General features: G+C 40.8%; 1 protein-coding gene across 12 annotated transcripts in view; it reads left to right on the top strand.

Annotated features, from left to right (window-relative positions):
* Positions 1 to 17,429, top strand: part of TTLL5 (tubulin tyrosine ligase like 5) — a 240,282-nt gene that overhangs the window by 14,070 nt on the left and 208,783 nt on the right. For all 12 annotated transcript variants that reach the window (XM_033107454.1, XM_033107463.1, XM_033107453.1 and 9 more), the window contains exons 4-7: positions 2,217 to 2,299; positions 3,638 to 3,744; positions 5,621 to 5,751; positions 12,071 to 12,153. In XM_033107454.1, the coding sequence (XP_032963345.1) occupies positions 2,217 to 2,299; positions 3,638 to 3,744; positions 5,621 to 5,751; positions 12,071 to 12,153 (404 nt within the window). The remainder of the gene's footprint in view (positions 1 to 2,216; positions 2,300 to 3,637; positions 3,745 to 5,620; positions 5,752 to 12,070; positions 12,154 to 17,429) is intronic.

Here is a 17,429-nt window from a genome sequence, read left to right as displayed (position 1 = left end):
TATTAATAGCATTTTAATTTTTTTAATTTGCTATGTAAAATATAATTTACTATGTGTGATACTATGTATTAATAGTTATTTTACTATGTATTTACTCTTTTACTACATAACATTTTTTTTGTGTTATGTATCAACTACTATTCTAAAAGCTTTATATGTATTAACTGATTTAGTGCTTACACTTACCCTACGAGGTAAGTATCTTTGTTATCAATCCCATTTTGCAGGTGAGGAAATTGAGCATAGAAAAATGAAGTAACTCATTCAGGATGACAGCCAGGTAGTAGTAGAGCCAGAATTCGAACCATGGCAGTTTGGTTCCTGAGACATACTCGTTCTCTTATTTCCCCATCTCTCCCAGTACCGTGTAGTCAATCATTCTTTATTCTTCCGCACACCTTACAGATGACCTTCCCTGTAGCCTGTACTGCAAGGCGAGCAGTATAGACGGGCACAGAGGCGGGCACGGTCCTGGTCTCCAGCAGCTGATGATATTTTGGCTGTTTGCAAAAATGGAGATGTCGCGATCACAGCTATCACAATGAAAATACCTGATTTTCTTTCATTTGTCCAAGTTTTAAGAATATTGCAGTGAACATATGTATACTCTTTTCCTACATTCACCAATTATTAACATTTTGCCACATTTGCTTCTCTTTCTCACTACCATTTGAGAATGAGTACAAATGCTTTATGCCTAAAGACTTTATTCAGCGTGTATCTCCTAAGAAAAACGGCAATATGCAGTCCTTTAAAAAAAAACCTGTTCTGTAGAATTCTTAGCTAACTTTTTCAAGCAGTTTGTAGTGATGCATAGAAAGAGGTTGAATTTAATGAGCCAGAGTAAATGTTCGTCTTCCAGGATATATAGACATCTCACATGATTGCAAACTTTCCTCTTAGACAGCTCACAAGCACAGAATGCTTACAGGGGCCAGGCAGGAAATGTGAATGAGAACAGCAGGCCTGGTGGGGACTGTGCTTAACTGGGCGGGCCTGTCCTGGAGGAAGTACCTGCTTCAGGTGACTCTTGCCACGCCACATGGAGAGAGAGCCCACGGTTTTCCAGAGAAGCCCAGGAATCAAGATTTTTAACATGAATTTCTCCAATTTCAAAAAGTTAGCACTAAATTCAACTGTTTTTAAAATTGGTGAATATTGGGGAACAGTGTTTTTCCAGGACCCATCAGCTCCAAGTCAAGTCACTAGTTTCAGTCTAGTTGTGGAGGGCACAGCTCACTCGCCCATGTGGGAATCGAACCAGCGACCTTGATGTTATGAGCACTGCGCTCTAACCAACTGAGCCAACCGGCCGCCCCTCAATTTTATTTTTAAAGTGCAATGAGGAATGAACAAACCGTGTCTGCAGATTGGTTTTGGTCCTCAGGTCACCAGTTTATCACCTCTGGTCTAAGATACTGGTAACCAGCATTATTGCCACAGAGGGCTCTCTGGAGCAGGGTTCTTAGTCTTTTCGGTGCAGTGGACCCTGTTGGCAGTGTGGAGATGCCTATGGGTCTCTTTTCAGAATAATGATTTTTAAGTGTATAAAAAATTTTACATATGACTCCAAAAAAAATCAATTGTATTGAAATATAGTTATCAAGATATTTTTCAAACCCCAAATTTGATACATGCCTTTTTATTAGTGCATTAAACAACATAACCTAGTGGTAGGTCTGTTGTTAACTTCCATAATTTTTTTTCCTTCCTTTTTTTTTTTAAATTAGTTTCAGGTGCACAAAACAATGTAATAGTTAGACATTTATTATTTATATCCCTCACACAGAAAAATGAAGTAACTGTGTCAACCCCCCTCAACTTCCATAATTTTTAAGTACTGTGAGAATAAGTGAGATTTTGAGATAACTGTAATAACTATAAAATAAAATACCTGATATCTATTGGTGGCGGGGTCCAGGTACTGCTAATACTACTCTGCTTTGTTGCCTATATTCCTAATTGAAGGTAATATTAAATTTCAACTAGAAATTGATAAAAACAACGATGTCATTTTCCCTCCATGCTTAGTAACCCCCAACAAATCTCAAGCTAAGAACCCTTGGTCCAAAATAATCCACAACCTTTCCTTTTAGTAGCGTAACGGTAGCAATATAATGTTATTGAGTATAATTAAGAAAGATACCCTCTTAGAGTTTATCTATCTCGACAGTTAACTTCCTGGTTACTGAACTTGATTCTGTGTTTTTCTTTAGAGCGTTATCATTTGTCTTACAAGATTGTGAGAACAGACAGTCGCCTGGTACGCAGCATTCTGACAGCGCATGGATTTCATGAAGTAAGCTCATTTTTACTACCTCACCTGATCTGTCCAAAAGCTGAAAATCTTAGCCGCCTGACTGTTAGTCAGCAGTGCAAACTCTAGAAGTACATGGGACCAATGTGTAGTGATGACGCAGAACTTGCATTGAATTTGAGTGGCTTTACCAGTTTCTCCTTGCAATTCATGGAAAATATTTTCACAAGATTTTTTTTTTTTGTAAAAAGGATATTTTTCTTGCTATGTTTTTAGGCTTGGGCTAGAGCCAGAGTTACCCATAAAGAATTGTCTGTTACCCAGTTAAGGTTCTTTGATTGCAAGCAACAAAAACAGACTCTGCCTAACTTAAACCAAAGGGGTTTGTGGGAAAAATGTACACAAGATGGCTAGCAGAGTCAGAAGAAAAGTTGAAAGGCAGGCCTTTGAAAGGAGAGAGACCAGGACAACTCAGGGGATTTGGGAACAGAAATCTTCAGAACCGTTTTTTCAGGGCAGTGCCATGGAAGTACGCGACTCTATTCATTGTCCTTGTGTCTTTCTCCACTCAGGAATCACATTCCGGAGATAGAATGACTAGCCCAGCTTGGGTCATGGATTCACTCCTTGGAGTAAGGGGTGGGGGGTGGGTAATCGGCAGGTCCTTTAAAACCGAGGAATATGTTATTCCCAAAGAAAATTGGGGAAATTGGGATGTTGACATCAAAAGGGATGGCAAAAATGTTGCACAGACTTCCACTGTAGATATTTTGAGACAGTTGATACAGGTCTGGTTGCTAGCTCCTTATCCTATGTTGAGGTCTGAAGTAGACATTTTGAGGAATTTCTGATACCAGTTTATATCCTGTCTTACTGCTCTTTTTATCTCCAGGGCTTAATATGGCGCCTATCACATCATAGGCACAGAATACATAATTGTTGAATGAATGGACAAGTGAATGCCTATGAATGAAGGGATGAATTCTAAGTTGGTTTGCTACTAGAAGTTTTTAGTTCTGATCAGTACTTTATTCCCAGCATCCGCAAGAACATCAGGGCACTCTGAAAAGGGAATTTTGGACTTGGGCCCTCTTCTCATGCTTTTATATGCAAGAATAGTAAGAGACATCATGGACTTTTGTAGAAGGATTAATTTATTTTTGCATTTGGGCTTTGCCCGACTCTCTCATTTTTTAAATTTGATTATCCCCATGTTCTCTATTCAACTTTTGTTTTGCTAGGCTCATGTACTAACTGGGCCACCCCGTGAGTACTTTGTGGATGTAAAATCTCTATGGCCTTTTCTGCCATCGCTCTTCACTCTTCATGGAGAAGGGCTCTCTCTGATGTTTTTTACCTTGTCTTTTTATCTGCCTTCAGGTTCACCCAAGCAGCACTGACTATAACCTAATGTGGACAGGATCCCACCTGAAGCCCTTCTTACTTCGCACCCTCTCTGAAGCACAGAAGGTTAATCACTTCCCCAGGTAATGCTCCGGTAGCTACTTTGCTCTATTGAAAGGTACCTGACATTATCATAGATTTAAATGTAAAACCTAAACTGCTAGAAGAAAACATAGGAGAAAATCTTTATGACCTTGGATTAGGTAAAGAGTTCTTAGATATAATAATAAAAGCATAATCCATAAGAGAAAAATACGGATAAATTGCACTTCATCAAAATTTAATATGTCTATTCTTTGAAAGACACTGTTAAAAAAAAATGAAAAGACAAGCTAAAGACTGGGAGAAAATATTTGTAAAACACATATCTGGTAAAGAATTTATATCCAGAATATATGATAAACTGTCAAAACTCAATAATAAACAACACTGTTTTTCAAAATGGGCAAAATATTTGAACAGATACTTCACCAAAGAAGATATACGGATATGAAAAGATGCACATTAAAAGATGTTGAATGTCAGTAGTCGTTAGTGAAATCTAAATTAAAACATGCGGTCTACTACATACCTATTAGAAGGGCTATAAACAAACAAAAAAAGCAGACAACACCAAGTGCTAGTCAGTATGCAGTGTAACCAGAAATCTAAAATTTAGCTTTGGGAAATGCAAAATGGTTCAGCCACTTTGGATAACAATTTGTCAGTTTCTTATAAACTTAAACACATACTTATGTGATGGTTTTAAAATGTGTCCACACATTCCTTGACATTGCCTTCAAAAGATTGAGCTTAATTTCTCGGTTTTTGAATGTGGACTGGACTTAAGTGACTGACTGCTAAATAATAGAATGTGGCAGAAGTGACACTGTGTCATTCAGTCAGCCTGATGGAAAAATTCACATGGAGAGAACTGAAGCTTCCTGCCAACAGCCAGCCCATGTGAGGGAGCTATCTCGAAAGTGGGTCCTCCAGCCTCCGTCAAGCCTGTTGACTGCAGCCCTGGCCGACATCTTGTAACCTCATGAGAAACCCCAAGAGAGAGCTACCGTGCTCTGCTAGTCCCACAGTCCTCCTGGCCCACAGAAACTGTGTGAGATAGAAAATGTTTATTATTATTTTCAGGAGCTATGTTTTAGAATAATTTTATTAGGCAGCAATAGATAACTAATACAACTTACTAAATAAGCTTATTAAACCCAGCAATCCCACTGCCTGAGAGATGAAAGTGTATGTTCACACAAAAACTTATAAAAGCCTATGTTCATATAAAAACCTGTACACAAATGCTTACAGCAACTTTATTCATAGTCTTCAAAAACTGGAAACAGTTCATCTATCCTTCATCTGGTGAGTAGGTAAACTGTTACACGCAAATAATGGATTACTGCTGACCCGTAAAAGGGAATGAAATACTGATACACGCAACAACAAGGCTAAACCTCAGTTGTGTTATAATCGTTGAAAGAAGCCAGTCTCCAAAGGATACATGCCGTATGATTGGTTCCCTTCATTTGACTTTCTGGAAAAGGCCACATAGGGACAGGAAACAGATGACTGTTTGCCAGGGCCTGGAGGTGACTGAAGGGTTGACCACAGAGGGACTTGAGGTGACTTTTTGGGATGTTGGAACTCATCTATATGTTGATTGTGGTGGTGTTGGTTACACAGTTGTATGTGTTTGTTCAAATTCATAGAATTATACTCTAAAAATGGCAAATTTTACTGTACGTAAATTACACCTTAATTTATTCATTAGGAATAAATCTGACCAAAGAAATCCATTCCATGAAAATGATGAATAAACCTTTGAGGTTGACAGAGTGATAGATGTGGCATATGCTGCTGTCCTCAGTAACTGCTTCAGAACTGGGAACTGGGAACTCTTGAGGATGGGATATTACTAGAAGACCTCTGAGTTGGAGTTTTCTGAAATGGGACTACTTCTATGATTTTTAGGTCGTATGAACTAACCCGGAAGGACCGACTGTATAAAAACATCATTCGAATGCAGCATACGCATGGATTCAAGGCTTTCCACATCCTCCCTCAGACCTTCCTGCTGCCAGCTGAGTACGCGGAATTCTGTAGTAAGTGCTTGACTTAGAGCGCCCGATGCCAGCAACTGGACTTGGGGTGGACTTACTCCAAGGGCTGCCTCAAGGCAGTAACCAGTCAGGGCTTTCCAAACCTTCAAAAATTGTTTCATTCGTGAAACAGCTACAGAGATACCTTTAAAGCTATTTTTATGTACTTGTATGTTTATTCTTAGTAAGTCTGCCAGTGTTATTTATGTAAGGACACAATGGTGCAATATAAGCATATTCTTAATATAAAAAGTCTCTTCTTCATTGACAAGAGTTAGTATCCTTATAAGGATGTATATATTTCTGCATATAAACTACCTACGCACCCTTTTTGGTTGTCTCTTTTCCTTTTAATATTTAGGGAATATTCCTGTCACCTTGGTTTCTGGACCTGTGTGACTTATGTTCTTGGAAGTAGAAGTATTATTATGCATCTTTGGTGTTAGGGTTCAGAGGTACCAGTTAGTCACTCTCTCCTTGGAGTTCAGACTAATTGAAAAGTACACGTGGGAGCCAAATAGGGATCTAAATGTCAGCTGTATTGCTGGTAAAACTAGATAGGGACAAGTGGCCTGCATCCAGGGGTCAGTGGGCTTCTTATTTCTTTTGCCTGGAAGTGAACTTACCTCCCCAGGTCTAGACAGAGGAGATGAGCTATTTCAGGCTTTCCTCATGGGGCAGAGCCTGACTTAGGCTCAGTGCACAGAGAAGGTGTGAGGCACGTCTTTTGTGAGACCTAAATTGTAGTAATAATAGCTAACAACACTTAATGAACACTTCCTTCCTGTTAGGCCTCTTCTAAGTGGTGCCTCTGCTCTAGGTGGGTACTATTAAAATTCCCAGTTTTACAGATGAGGAGACTAAGGTACAGAGAGGTTAAGGAACTTTCCATATGCAGCTTGCAAATGGTGGGATTGGAATTCAAACCCGGCAATTTGGCTTCAGAGGCCATGATCTGCACCACTGATAATAGCACTTGTTGGTCCCACTGGGACCATAGGTTGACAGTTCAGTATTTTCCCACAGAGGGCTCTGAAATGGGTCAGAGTAGATTAGATGAATTAAGTTAAAAGGCTGCAGTGCACTCAAAGCTGAAAATTTGTAGTTAAGAATTTTTGTTATGTGACCTTAGCCAAGTTCCTTCAACCTCTTTGTGCCGTAGCTTTCTCCTCTGTGAAAAGGGACTTCTAAAAACAACTTGCCTCCAAACCACGGCTGACTTTGTAGTGTTGTTAGGACACTAACAACACTAAATAGGTTCATACATGGAAAGCACTTGGAATGGTGTCTTATAGGTGCTTAATAAATGTTCAATATTATTTCCTATTTCAAGTTATATTGAGATATATCATTACATGATAAAAGTAAAATTATGTAATAAGCCAACATAATAAGCCATCATAAAAATGCTTCAACTAACATGTGGGCAATGTAGAACTGTTCCCGAAATGACTCCTCCTGGTGTTGGAGTCCTAATGAGAAATTAAAGTTTGGAATAATTTCCTATAAAGACTAAAGGCATCTAAGTTGAAAGTTCCCTTTCTGCTCTGCTGTCGCTTCTTCTGTTCTTCCCACCCTTTGGAGGCAGGTGAAAGGCTGGGGAAGCTCATTCTAGATGATTGGATAGACTTAGGGTTTCTCTGTAAGTTCAAGCCTGACCTGTCTTTCAGCTTATTATTCAAACTCGCATGTGTTCTGCTTTTAGCAAAAATGAATTCAAAAGGTCAATAGAACACATATAGTTAATACAGTGACAATCCAAAGCCACCACATTTAGCCCCAGGGCAGTTGTTACAGGCAAAGGGGGTTCCTCACTCTCCCAAACAAACCACTCATTGGTGTTGCCACGCAAAGAGCCCAGCAGGGACTGTGTTTGTGAAGACGGAGGATAGGGAAGACGTGTAAAGAGAAATCCTCTTGGTTTCCATCTTGCCAGGATACCAGTCATTCTTTGCCAGTTGTCAGGTGTTCGTGACCTCTAAACTTAAATCCACTGGGGAGAAATCCAGCATCATTAGGTTAATTGTGTTGCTAAGTTTACACATTAGGGGAGAAACCCATCTATTCCTACCCCTTCCTCTTTCAAAGAGACTTCTTCAGAAAGTATCGTCTTTTCCTTTGGTGTCCACCTAGCATATGTTAACTAGGAAATTCCATTTTCTTCTTGACACTTGTGTTCCTGACTTTCCAGTGGTTACTTGCGTGTGGGCAATAAGAGATTTTTGAGAAGGAAAGGGAGGTGAACAGGCTGGTCTTTAGACAAATGACTGCATGAAATGAGTTGGAGGGAGCAGGGGAGAAGTGCAGTGTTCACTTTGAAGGTTGCTGAGTGACCCAGGTGAGAAGTGTAACTGGGCTGAGCTGGCAGCCAGGATGGGAAGGATGGTAGAGTAAATGAGGTTCACTAACTGGCTGCGAGCGTGAGTCTGAGAAGCTGGAGGAGCATTAAGTCTTCATCCAGGGAGTGTAACCAGGAACGCAAAGGAAGAGTGTTAAAGGGGAAGGAGGAGTTTACATTTTGGATCAGCTTTGGATTTGATGTGCCCACAGGCATCCATGTTGTGATGTTTTGCAGGCAGTTGTAAAGGCAGTTTTCAGTTCTGGCCAGAAATACAGATTCTAGAAGTTGCAGGTAAGTGAAGGAAAAATTACGAGAGGCAGTACCACAGAGAAATCAGAGTGGAGGTGAGCTCGAAGGTATGAGCAAGGGAATGAGGTCCCTGGGGAGGCAGGAGAGGGTTAAATCAAGAGCCCAGTGGAAGGATAAGCTTTAGGAAGGAGGTGGGCATGTCTCTTTCTTAAAAGAAGAAAAAAAAGAAAAGGAAGGCTAAGTGATGACTCAGATAAAATTTTAGAAGTAGAGGAAAGCAAGTGAGTGAGTTAACAGGGTCTGACAATTAGTTCGCGAACCTAGATGTCAGACCTCGTATGTTACAAATTCCCAGTCTTCTTGGCGAGGAGGGTGATGAGATCACATGACAGGAGTGAAGGGCGTAGGGATGGGTTTGCGTGTCTGAGAGGCGCAGAAAGGGATGGGAATAGCTTGTGAAGGGCCTTTGAAAGGGAACTCACGAGGAACGGATATTAGTATTGCCTGAAAACACTGGAGATACCAGCCAAGGAGCTTGTGAGTTTATGGCTTTTTGTTCTACTAAGAGAAGACCCTAAATCCATCTCTGTAGAGATCTAGCCCAGAGACCAGCCGCTACCTCAAGAGATGTGAAAGCCTGGATACTGCCAGTAATTAGTGTGGGGGTTGGAACACATGGCATAGATCTTCCTAGACTCCTGGTGCACTGTTGCCAGTTACAGTATGTGATACACTTGGAGGTCTGTGACTCTAAAGAACCTAAAGAAGAATCTCGTGCCAACTCCAGCCACTTTCCTGCCCGTGGACAGCTTTCTCAGCAGGAAGGCAACCGTATCAGAAAAGGAAACTTCCCTACTCCAAACCCCAGCAGATTTCTGTTTACTGCTAATTGGCCAGACTTGTGTCCTATGGCCATCTTTACTTGTAAGAGTGACTGAGAAATAATTCTAAGGAATGGGCAAAATTTTGATGTCAGCCAGTTAATTACACCTGAGTGGATTTCAAAGCAATCAGCAAATTTATAGAATCCTAATATTGGAATTATAAGAGAGCTCGTTTTAAACATGAGACAGGCTAGTTTAAGCAAATTATTCGTGGTGTAAAAGCCAGAATTCAGACTCACGTCTTTGTACTCCTGGTTCAGTGCTCTTTCCATTGCGCTGAACGGGCTGCCTCTGTAGGGCCTGGGAGACACTAGAAAGAATCGCAGACCGTCTAGCACCTCTTCATCCCCACTGGCTGCCGAACTCTTAGCCCTGCCTATGCCTTGGACTTTTCTGGCTTCCTACCCATATTTTTAGAAAAAAAAAATCTTTGTTCTGAAATATAACAAGGAGAAAAGCCTAGCATGGAAGACAGTTTTTTTCGTACTTAGAATTTCAAGAACATGATAAAAGTGAAGCACCAGAAGAAGCAGAAACTTCTGATAAGGCTGGTTCAAAGTAAGGTTTATTAAACGTACTAGGTGGCAAAAATTCCATTTAGCTAGATACTCCTTTCTCTGAAATGAGAGTTTTCTACACCTGCTTCTGAGAGTTTTCTAGTGTCTCCTGACAGGTTTGATCATTTTCTCAGGCATTTCTACAGCATGTGGCACTTCCTCCTTGTAACTCTCACTGTGTCTGTAATTACTTGATCAGTGTCTGCCTTTTCTGCTAGCCTAATCTCCGTGAGGGCAAAGACTGTGTTTTTCACTCCTGCGTGAAACTGATTGACATGGATCAATCACCTAGCAAACCAGTTGGCATGGATTGGGTACTTAGAACTGTTGAATGAACGAAGGTTAGAACATTTATAATTTTTTTTTTTTGTTTTCTTTTATTATTAATAGTGTCATCTGTACTCAATCCATTGTTTCCTCAGAATCTGGGGGAAAAATGGCACAATGAAAAAATATGTATAAACTGTATACACATACGTATATTCAGTGGCTTCACTGTATAAAGATTTAACTTGTCTTATGTAACTATAAATGTCATCTATAGCAGGACTTTAAAATTATTATATTTTTTGAAAGGGAATATATTCCCATGGTACAAGACAATGATCAGTGAAAATTTTCCTTTCTCCTCTTTTCCTTAGACATATAGTTCTCCTCCCCAGAGGTGATCAGTGTTCCCAGTTTTTTTACATAGCTTTCTAGAGACAGTTCCTGCATTTACTAGCATGTAGCTTGTGTGTATGTGAACAGATGGGAGCAGACCATACACACTGCCCTCCACTTCCCTGTTTTTCACTGAACAGCCTATCTTTGCGATCATTCCCTATCTGTCCATTAATGACTTTCCCATTTTGTGTGCCTGCTTAATATTCCATTATGTAGATCAGGTGCCTGCAAACTGCAGCCCTTGGATTAAAGCTGGTCTTCTGCCTGTTTTTATGCATCCCAGAAGCTAAAAATGGTTTTTATATTTTTAAATGGTTGAAACAAAAAAGAAGAATAAAATTTTGTGGCATGTGGAAATCATGCGAAATTCAGTGTCTATAAATGAAGTTTTATTGGAACACAGCCTGCCCCTTTGTTTACACTGTTTATAGCTGCTTTGGAGCTATAATGGCAGAGGTGAATAGTTGCAACAGAGACCACATGGCCTGCAAAGCCTCAACTATTTATTATCTGGGTTTTTACAAAAAAGTTTGTTGGCCCCTCACACAGATGTAATATAGCGGACAGCTTTTGATATTATTACACAGCATTGAATAATCTTGTACATACAGCATTTCACACATGTGTGAGTAGAACCAGGGGATACATTTCTAGAAGTGGAATTGCTGATAGCGTTTTAAATTCTGGCTGGCGATTTCAGTTTTCCTGATTGTTAGGTTGCATCAAGGGAAAAAGCAGAATATAGGGGAGAATGGACAAGGAGACCTTCTTTTTCTCCTCTTGGTGAAATGGTCTGTGGCACTGACCACATCAAGAGCCTGTCGGGAACCGTTGAAAAGACAGTTGGGCTCATACCAGCGGGAGAGTCCTTTGTTCCTGCTTCTCTCCGGGGTCCTCTGACCTTCCCTAAGTGGAAGGCAGAGCCATCGGCAAGCCTCTGGGAGTCAGTGTGGTTTCTCTTCCCATGATCCAAAGGTATTTAAGGTGTAAACCTGAACCTGGGAAAGGAACAAGTCAAGGGCACCTTTTACTCACTTGTAAATTATTGTTTTTCCTCTTCACTTGCACATTGTTTGATATTAGATGATTTTTTTCCTATAAGCTCAGAGAAATTGCTTAAGGAAAGTGACCATATTAGGAGGTCTGGCATTTGACACATTGTCACTGCAGTATGAGCCTCTGGAGGTCCTTTAGTTAACGGAGGAACCTCGAAGATTCATGAAGGTTGTTTGTGACTGATAGGCTAACAGCCAGATATTTGTCTTACTTTGTTTTCATTGTCTCATTCAAGAGGGGAAATGGGGGCAGAAATATATTAGGTAGTATTTGCTGTCATTTTGCTGTCTCTTCCTTCTCTTTCTCCTCCCTCTTTTTTTTTTTTGTCTCTTCCCCCTCCTCCTCCTTCCCACCCTCCCTCCCTCTGTCTCTCTTCTGTCTCTGTTTTTGTTTTAATTTTTAAGGCTAGTCCAAAAATACAGATTACTTGAGCTGCTGCCCTCCACTTAGAAATTTGGAAAATTCTTTGGGTACCTGAGTAAATAGCCATTGTTAATTTAAGTTGATAAACTCATGTCCCTTCTTTCTCTTTGTCTCTCCCCCTTTTTATCTCCCAATATTTTGAGCAGATTCATATTCAAAGGATCGGGGACCTTGGATAGTAAAACCAGTGGCCTCTTCTAGGGGGCGGGGTGTCTACCTGATCAACAATGTAAGTATCCAGCACATGGCAACCTCCCACCTTTTTGTTCTTCCGTGTTTCACCCCTTATCCTCGCTGCTAGTACCGTGCCCTTTCGTTAAGCGCAGGTGTTCCCTTCTGAAATCTGCATTCAGAAGTATGAGTTGAGGGTGGGTATGAGTTGTCTACTGGCAGTAACCTCCTTCCATGACGACAGTTCCTCTATGGCTGAGAAGTTCCTTGACCAAATTTTGGGGGAGGACAGCCTTCAGTGTCAGCAGAGAAGAGGTACCATTTGTGCTTTCAGCATACTGTCATGTTAGTAATTCCTTAGCATGAAGCATCAATGGGTAGCATGTATATTTAGTTTTTATTGTGAGCAAAACTGTGGGTTTCTGTCCTCAAAGCCATCAAGGAAACTAACTTTAGTTTGCTGTGGCATCCTCGCTGCTCCTCCCTCCCTCCCAGGCTGCCTCCTGCTCATCCTCCTCTTTTTTCAAGTCATCAGTATCTTGATTCTTTGCAAAATCCTCATTAAAAGTTGTTTTGAAGTTGAGTACGTATACAGAATAAATGAAATCAAATCCCAACCCCAGTCTTATTCCCTAGACTTTCAACAGTAGTTACTGTGTTTCCCCAAAAATAAGACCTAGCTGGACCATCAGCTCTAATGCATCTTTTGGAGCAAAAATTAATATAAGACCTGGTATTATTTTAATATAAGACCCGGTATAATATAATATAATATAATAATAATATAATATAATATAATATAATATAATATAATCCCGGGTATAATATAATATAATATAATATTATGTAATTATATATAATATAATGTTATAATATAACATAATGTTATATAAGACCTGATATGTATTATATTATATTATATTATATTATATTATATTATATTATATTATATTATATAAGACTGGGTCTTATATTAATTTTTGCTCCAAAAGACACATTAGAGCTAATGGTCCAGCTAGGTCTTTTTTTCAGGGAAATGCAGTAGTAACCTAATATAGTTGATTTATGTTTCTTTTCTCAACTTTACATTGTTTGTTAATTCCCAGTTTGATATTTATACGCTCACATCACCTCCTATCCTCCCTCTTTTCCAAATTCCATCTCTGAGTTTGATTACTTTTTATTATTTTTATATTTTAAAGGTTTATAACATTTACATTCCCTTCAATTTCTTTGCTTTATAAGTTGAGTAAAAAGTTTAAACTCAGTAGAAACTTTACAGCATTGGAATTCTGAAATTTAACCAATATTTCAGCCTAGGTCTTTTTTCATTTCTCCTAGACATTTGGTCGGCCCTTTCACTGTGGAAGCTAGTGTTTTTCTTTAGTTCAGAGAAAATTGTCCATATTTTTGGTCTTCGTTTCTGCTTCTCGAATTCCTTTCTGAGGCATTCTGGGTCTTTCCTTCATGTCAACTTTTCTCTCTCGTTTTACATTCTTTTTCCCCATCTTTGTCTTCTGGATCACCAGTTTGAACTCTATTCATTTTATTATTCATTCCATCTATTGTATTCCTATGTTGGCTGTCATAGTTTCCAGAAATTCTTATTTTCCCATTTGCTTTATTTGTTTGTTTGTTTTTGGTAGTAGCCTATTATTGCTTAATGGATGCAATTTGTCTCCTGGTCTTTCTGAGGATACCAGCTGAAAGTCTTTTAAAGTTCTCTTTTGTTTGGTAACTTCTCTTGGAGTGGTCATTTTTCCTGCTGTTGGGATTTCTCAACGTCAGTGACCTTATGTGTATGGAGTCACATTTATGAACAAAAGACTAGACTGATTGAAATTGACCGCTGACCTGGGTTTCTCCTACTGTTGTGTGGTATGGATTCCCTGCTAGCTTCTGCCTGGACGGGAGGCTGGCCGTGAGATCTGTGCCAGGACAAAGCATGTTGTGACTGTCGGGCTGCACCTTAGTGGATGTGGGTGAGGAGTATGCCTCTTCCTTCCCCCTTGCCAAAATAGGGCAGGCCTTATCGTGGAGCCAGAGGGAGATTTGGGTGATTTCTCTTTTGGGCAGTGCCACCTTTCCTCTCTTTTCTCTGTTGTGTCTGTTGAGGGATAGAGTGGCCTCAAGTTCCAACCTTGTTTCAGATCCCTGCACTCACACAAGATGTCCTCCCCAGGGTCATCCTTAGGTTTTTATCCTGAGGGCAGAGCTCTGGGTGTCGGGCAAGGCCCCCTGGCCTCACTGCTCCAAATGCTGTGTGGTAATTATCAGCCTGATGCTTGTTCCTTGGCCCACTCCTGCTCCTCATGTGCATTCACTACCAGCTTGGCATTTCTCAGAGGCCTCCTTGGAAGATCACTCTCACCTCTGATATTCTGGGCAGGGGCTTCCTCTGCTCTGTTTTCTCAACCTATTCCTATCTGCTTTCGATCCTTTTGGTCTGTGGTTGGCTTCTTTAACTGCTTTCGAGCCTTGTTATCATTTCATTCTTTTACAAATATCTTCTCTGTCCTTCCAGTGGGACTCTGAAAGGGCAGAGGGAGAGAGGTAGGTATGTTGTATGTATGGTCAGGACTCCATCTTAAGTCCCCCTCTTCTCTTTTCACATGGTCTGTCTGAGCTATTTCCTACATGTGCAGAAGCTATTAACAACTTTCTGAGGGGTCTTCACTTTGGAAAATCCTTAAATTCAGTCTGGACTAAAAACTGTATTATAAAGAAGATGGCCATATCTTTTGTGCTGAAGACATACGAGGCCTTCAAATTAACTTCGTGAACTTGCCACTGTGCGCTTCCATTGGCGGCACTGTACAAACAGCTTGGTAAGGTTTCATAGCCTTGGTATATCAGTGTCTCAGCTGTGTTCGTGTCAACGTGTGGCGGTGTCTTGCTGAGTGGCGTTCGTTATTGTTGTTGCATGTTTTTGTGTGCCGTCGTGAGAATGTCTGAGCTTGAATTAGAGCAACGAGAAAATATTAAATTTCTTGTTAAACTTGGCAAGAGAGGAAGTGAAATCAGGGACATGTTAGTCCAAGTTTATGGGGATAATGCCATGAAGAAAATGGCAGTGTACAAATGGATTAAACGTTTTTCTGAGGGGAGAGAACGCGTCACTGATGAAGAGCAGTCAGGGCTGCCAGTAACGAGCAGAACTGATGAAAACATTGCAAAACTACGTTGAATTGTGTGTCAAAATCGTCGGCTGACTGTGAGAAGTATAGCAGATCAAGTAAACATTGATAGAAAAACAGTTAGGAAAATCTTAACTGAAAATCTTGGCATGAGAAAGGTGTGTGCAAAAATGGTCCCGAAGGAGCTCACTGATGAACAAAAGAAAGGAGAGTCCAAGTTTGCCAAGACCTTTTGGAGAAGCAAGACGATGTTTTGGTTCGTGTAATCACTGGTGATGAAACATGGGTGTACCAATATGACCCTGAAACAAAGCGTCAAAGTGCACAGTGGAAGTCAGCCAATTCTCCACGACCAAAAAAGTTCCTCAGTCCAAATCAAGAGTCAAAATGATGTTGCTAACCTTTTTTGATATCAGAGGGATTATTCATTATGAATCTGTACCTATTGGACAAGTAGTTAACCAAGTTTACTACTTGGAAGTGCTGAAAAGGCTGCATGAAAAAGACGAAAACATCCTGAACTTTTCTCCAAAAATTCATGGCTCTTGTATCACGACAATGCACCAGCTCACACGGCACTGTCTATGAGGAAGTTTTGAGCCAGTAAACAAATAACTGTGTTGGAACACCCTCCCTATTCACCTGATTTGGCCCCCAATGACTTCTTTCTTTACCCGAAGATAAAGGAAACATTGAAAGGAAGACATTTTGATGACATTCAGGACATCAAGGGTAATACGATGACAGCTCTGACGGCCATTCCAGAAAAAGAGTTCCAAAATTGCTTTGAAGGTGGACTAGGCGCTGGCATCAGTGCATAGCTTCCCAAGGGGAGTACTTCAAAGGTGACTGTAGTGATACTCAGCAGTGAAGTATGTAGCACTTTTTCTAGGGTGAGTTCACGAACTTAATTATCCAACCTCGTATAGGATCTGGTTCTGCTATAGCAACTACTACAGCTGCAGGCCCAGGCTACAAGTCCTATTACCTGATCCTGGGTCACTCTGGAGCCTTTCACCCTGGGTCTCTTGAGACAGAAGGCCCTGGTCAGATGCCTTGGATCTCTCTTTCCTTGTCTCTTTTCTGACCTTGGCATGCAGGCTCCTGTCCGACAGCTTTTCCTTCAGCTCCATGCCAGGAGCTCCAGTGTTGTTTGAATCTCATGGACGGTACTAGTTTGGGTTTGGGTTTGGGTTTTAGCTGCCAAATGGAATTGCTATTGAAAGTCAACTGTGGTACAAGTTTGCTTTTTATTTTCTTAGACATGAGTCAAAAAGAATAGGACCTATTCCCAGCTCATCTGGGACTTTTTTCTTTTGGAATGCTCTTTTGCCCTAGTGATTTGTTATTTTAAAACCAACATCATAAAGAATAGAAAAGTTAAACTTTCCTCGGTGGGGCTGAGAACCCCGTGCCCTGACTCTTCCCTGGATGCTGAGTCTCATAAAGGGGGTGACAAGTCTTGAGAGAATGCATTTGGCAGGCCCTCTTACTCCCTCCCACCTCTCCCTGGGCTGAATCCCTGGAGACCCCCTGCATAGATCAAAGCACTTGGCTGGACCCTTGGTCCCCCTTCCCCTCATAGAAGCTTTGGAATGAGTCTGATTCTTTGAGGTATTTGGTGGAGGTGCCAGACAGAAGCCTGGGAAGATGCCAGCAGGCACCAGGGGAGCTGGCAACATGTGGACATAATGGGAAAATATTCCCATTTCACTCTAAAACTGGAATTTTATCACCTTTTACCCAGACCTACAAACCATGTAGTTAATAATACTCTTCTCTCTCTCCTTACACACAAGGCCTAACCATTCCCTCTTTTCCATACCTGGATCCTTTCCCATGGAATATGTGACCCATTAGCCAACTGGATGAAGTAACTCTTTCCAAGGCTGCTGCCTGCTTTCCTTTTAGATTTGAGAGGTAGGGGGAGGGAATGCTCAGGCGAAGGTCTGTGATCAGAACTAACAGGAGTGGGTGAGGGGTGTTGTGAGGACCAGAGTGGGGGTGAGGGGGGACAGAGTTAGGTGTGAGGGCCACACGAAAACATCTTTCCCTGTCTTCCTGCTGCAGTGAGAGGGCCTCCTATTAAACATTCCCAATAATAGTTATAACCTTTTGGAAAATATCTGCAAATAGCAACTTTTACCATTACGAGAACAGGATAAAGGATAGAAAAAGCAATACTTTCATGTAATAC

This window comes from Rhinolophus ferrumequinum, chromosome 6 (genome assembly GCF_004115265.2).
Source record: "Rhinolophus ferrumequinum isolate MPI-CBG mRhiFer1 chromosome 6, mRhiFer1_v1.p, whole genome shotgun sequence".
Taxonomy (NCBI): domain Eukaryota; kingdom Metazoa; phylum Chordata; class Mammalia; order Chiroptera; family Rhinolophidae; genus Rhinolophus; species Rhinolophus ferrumequinum.
The sequence above is the reverse complement of the archived record's forward strand: the minus strand, read 5'-3'. Positions and strand labels throughout refer to the sequence as shown.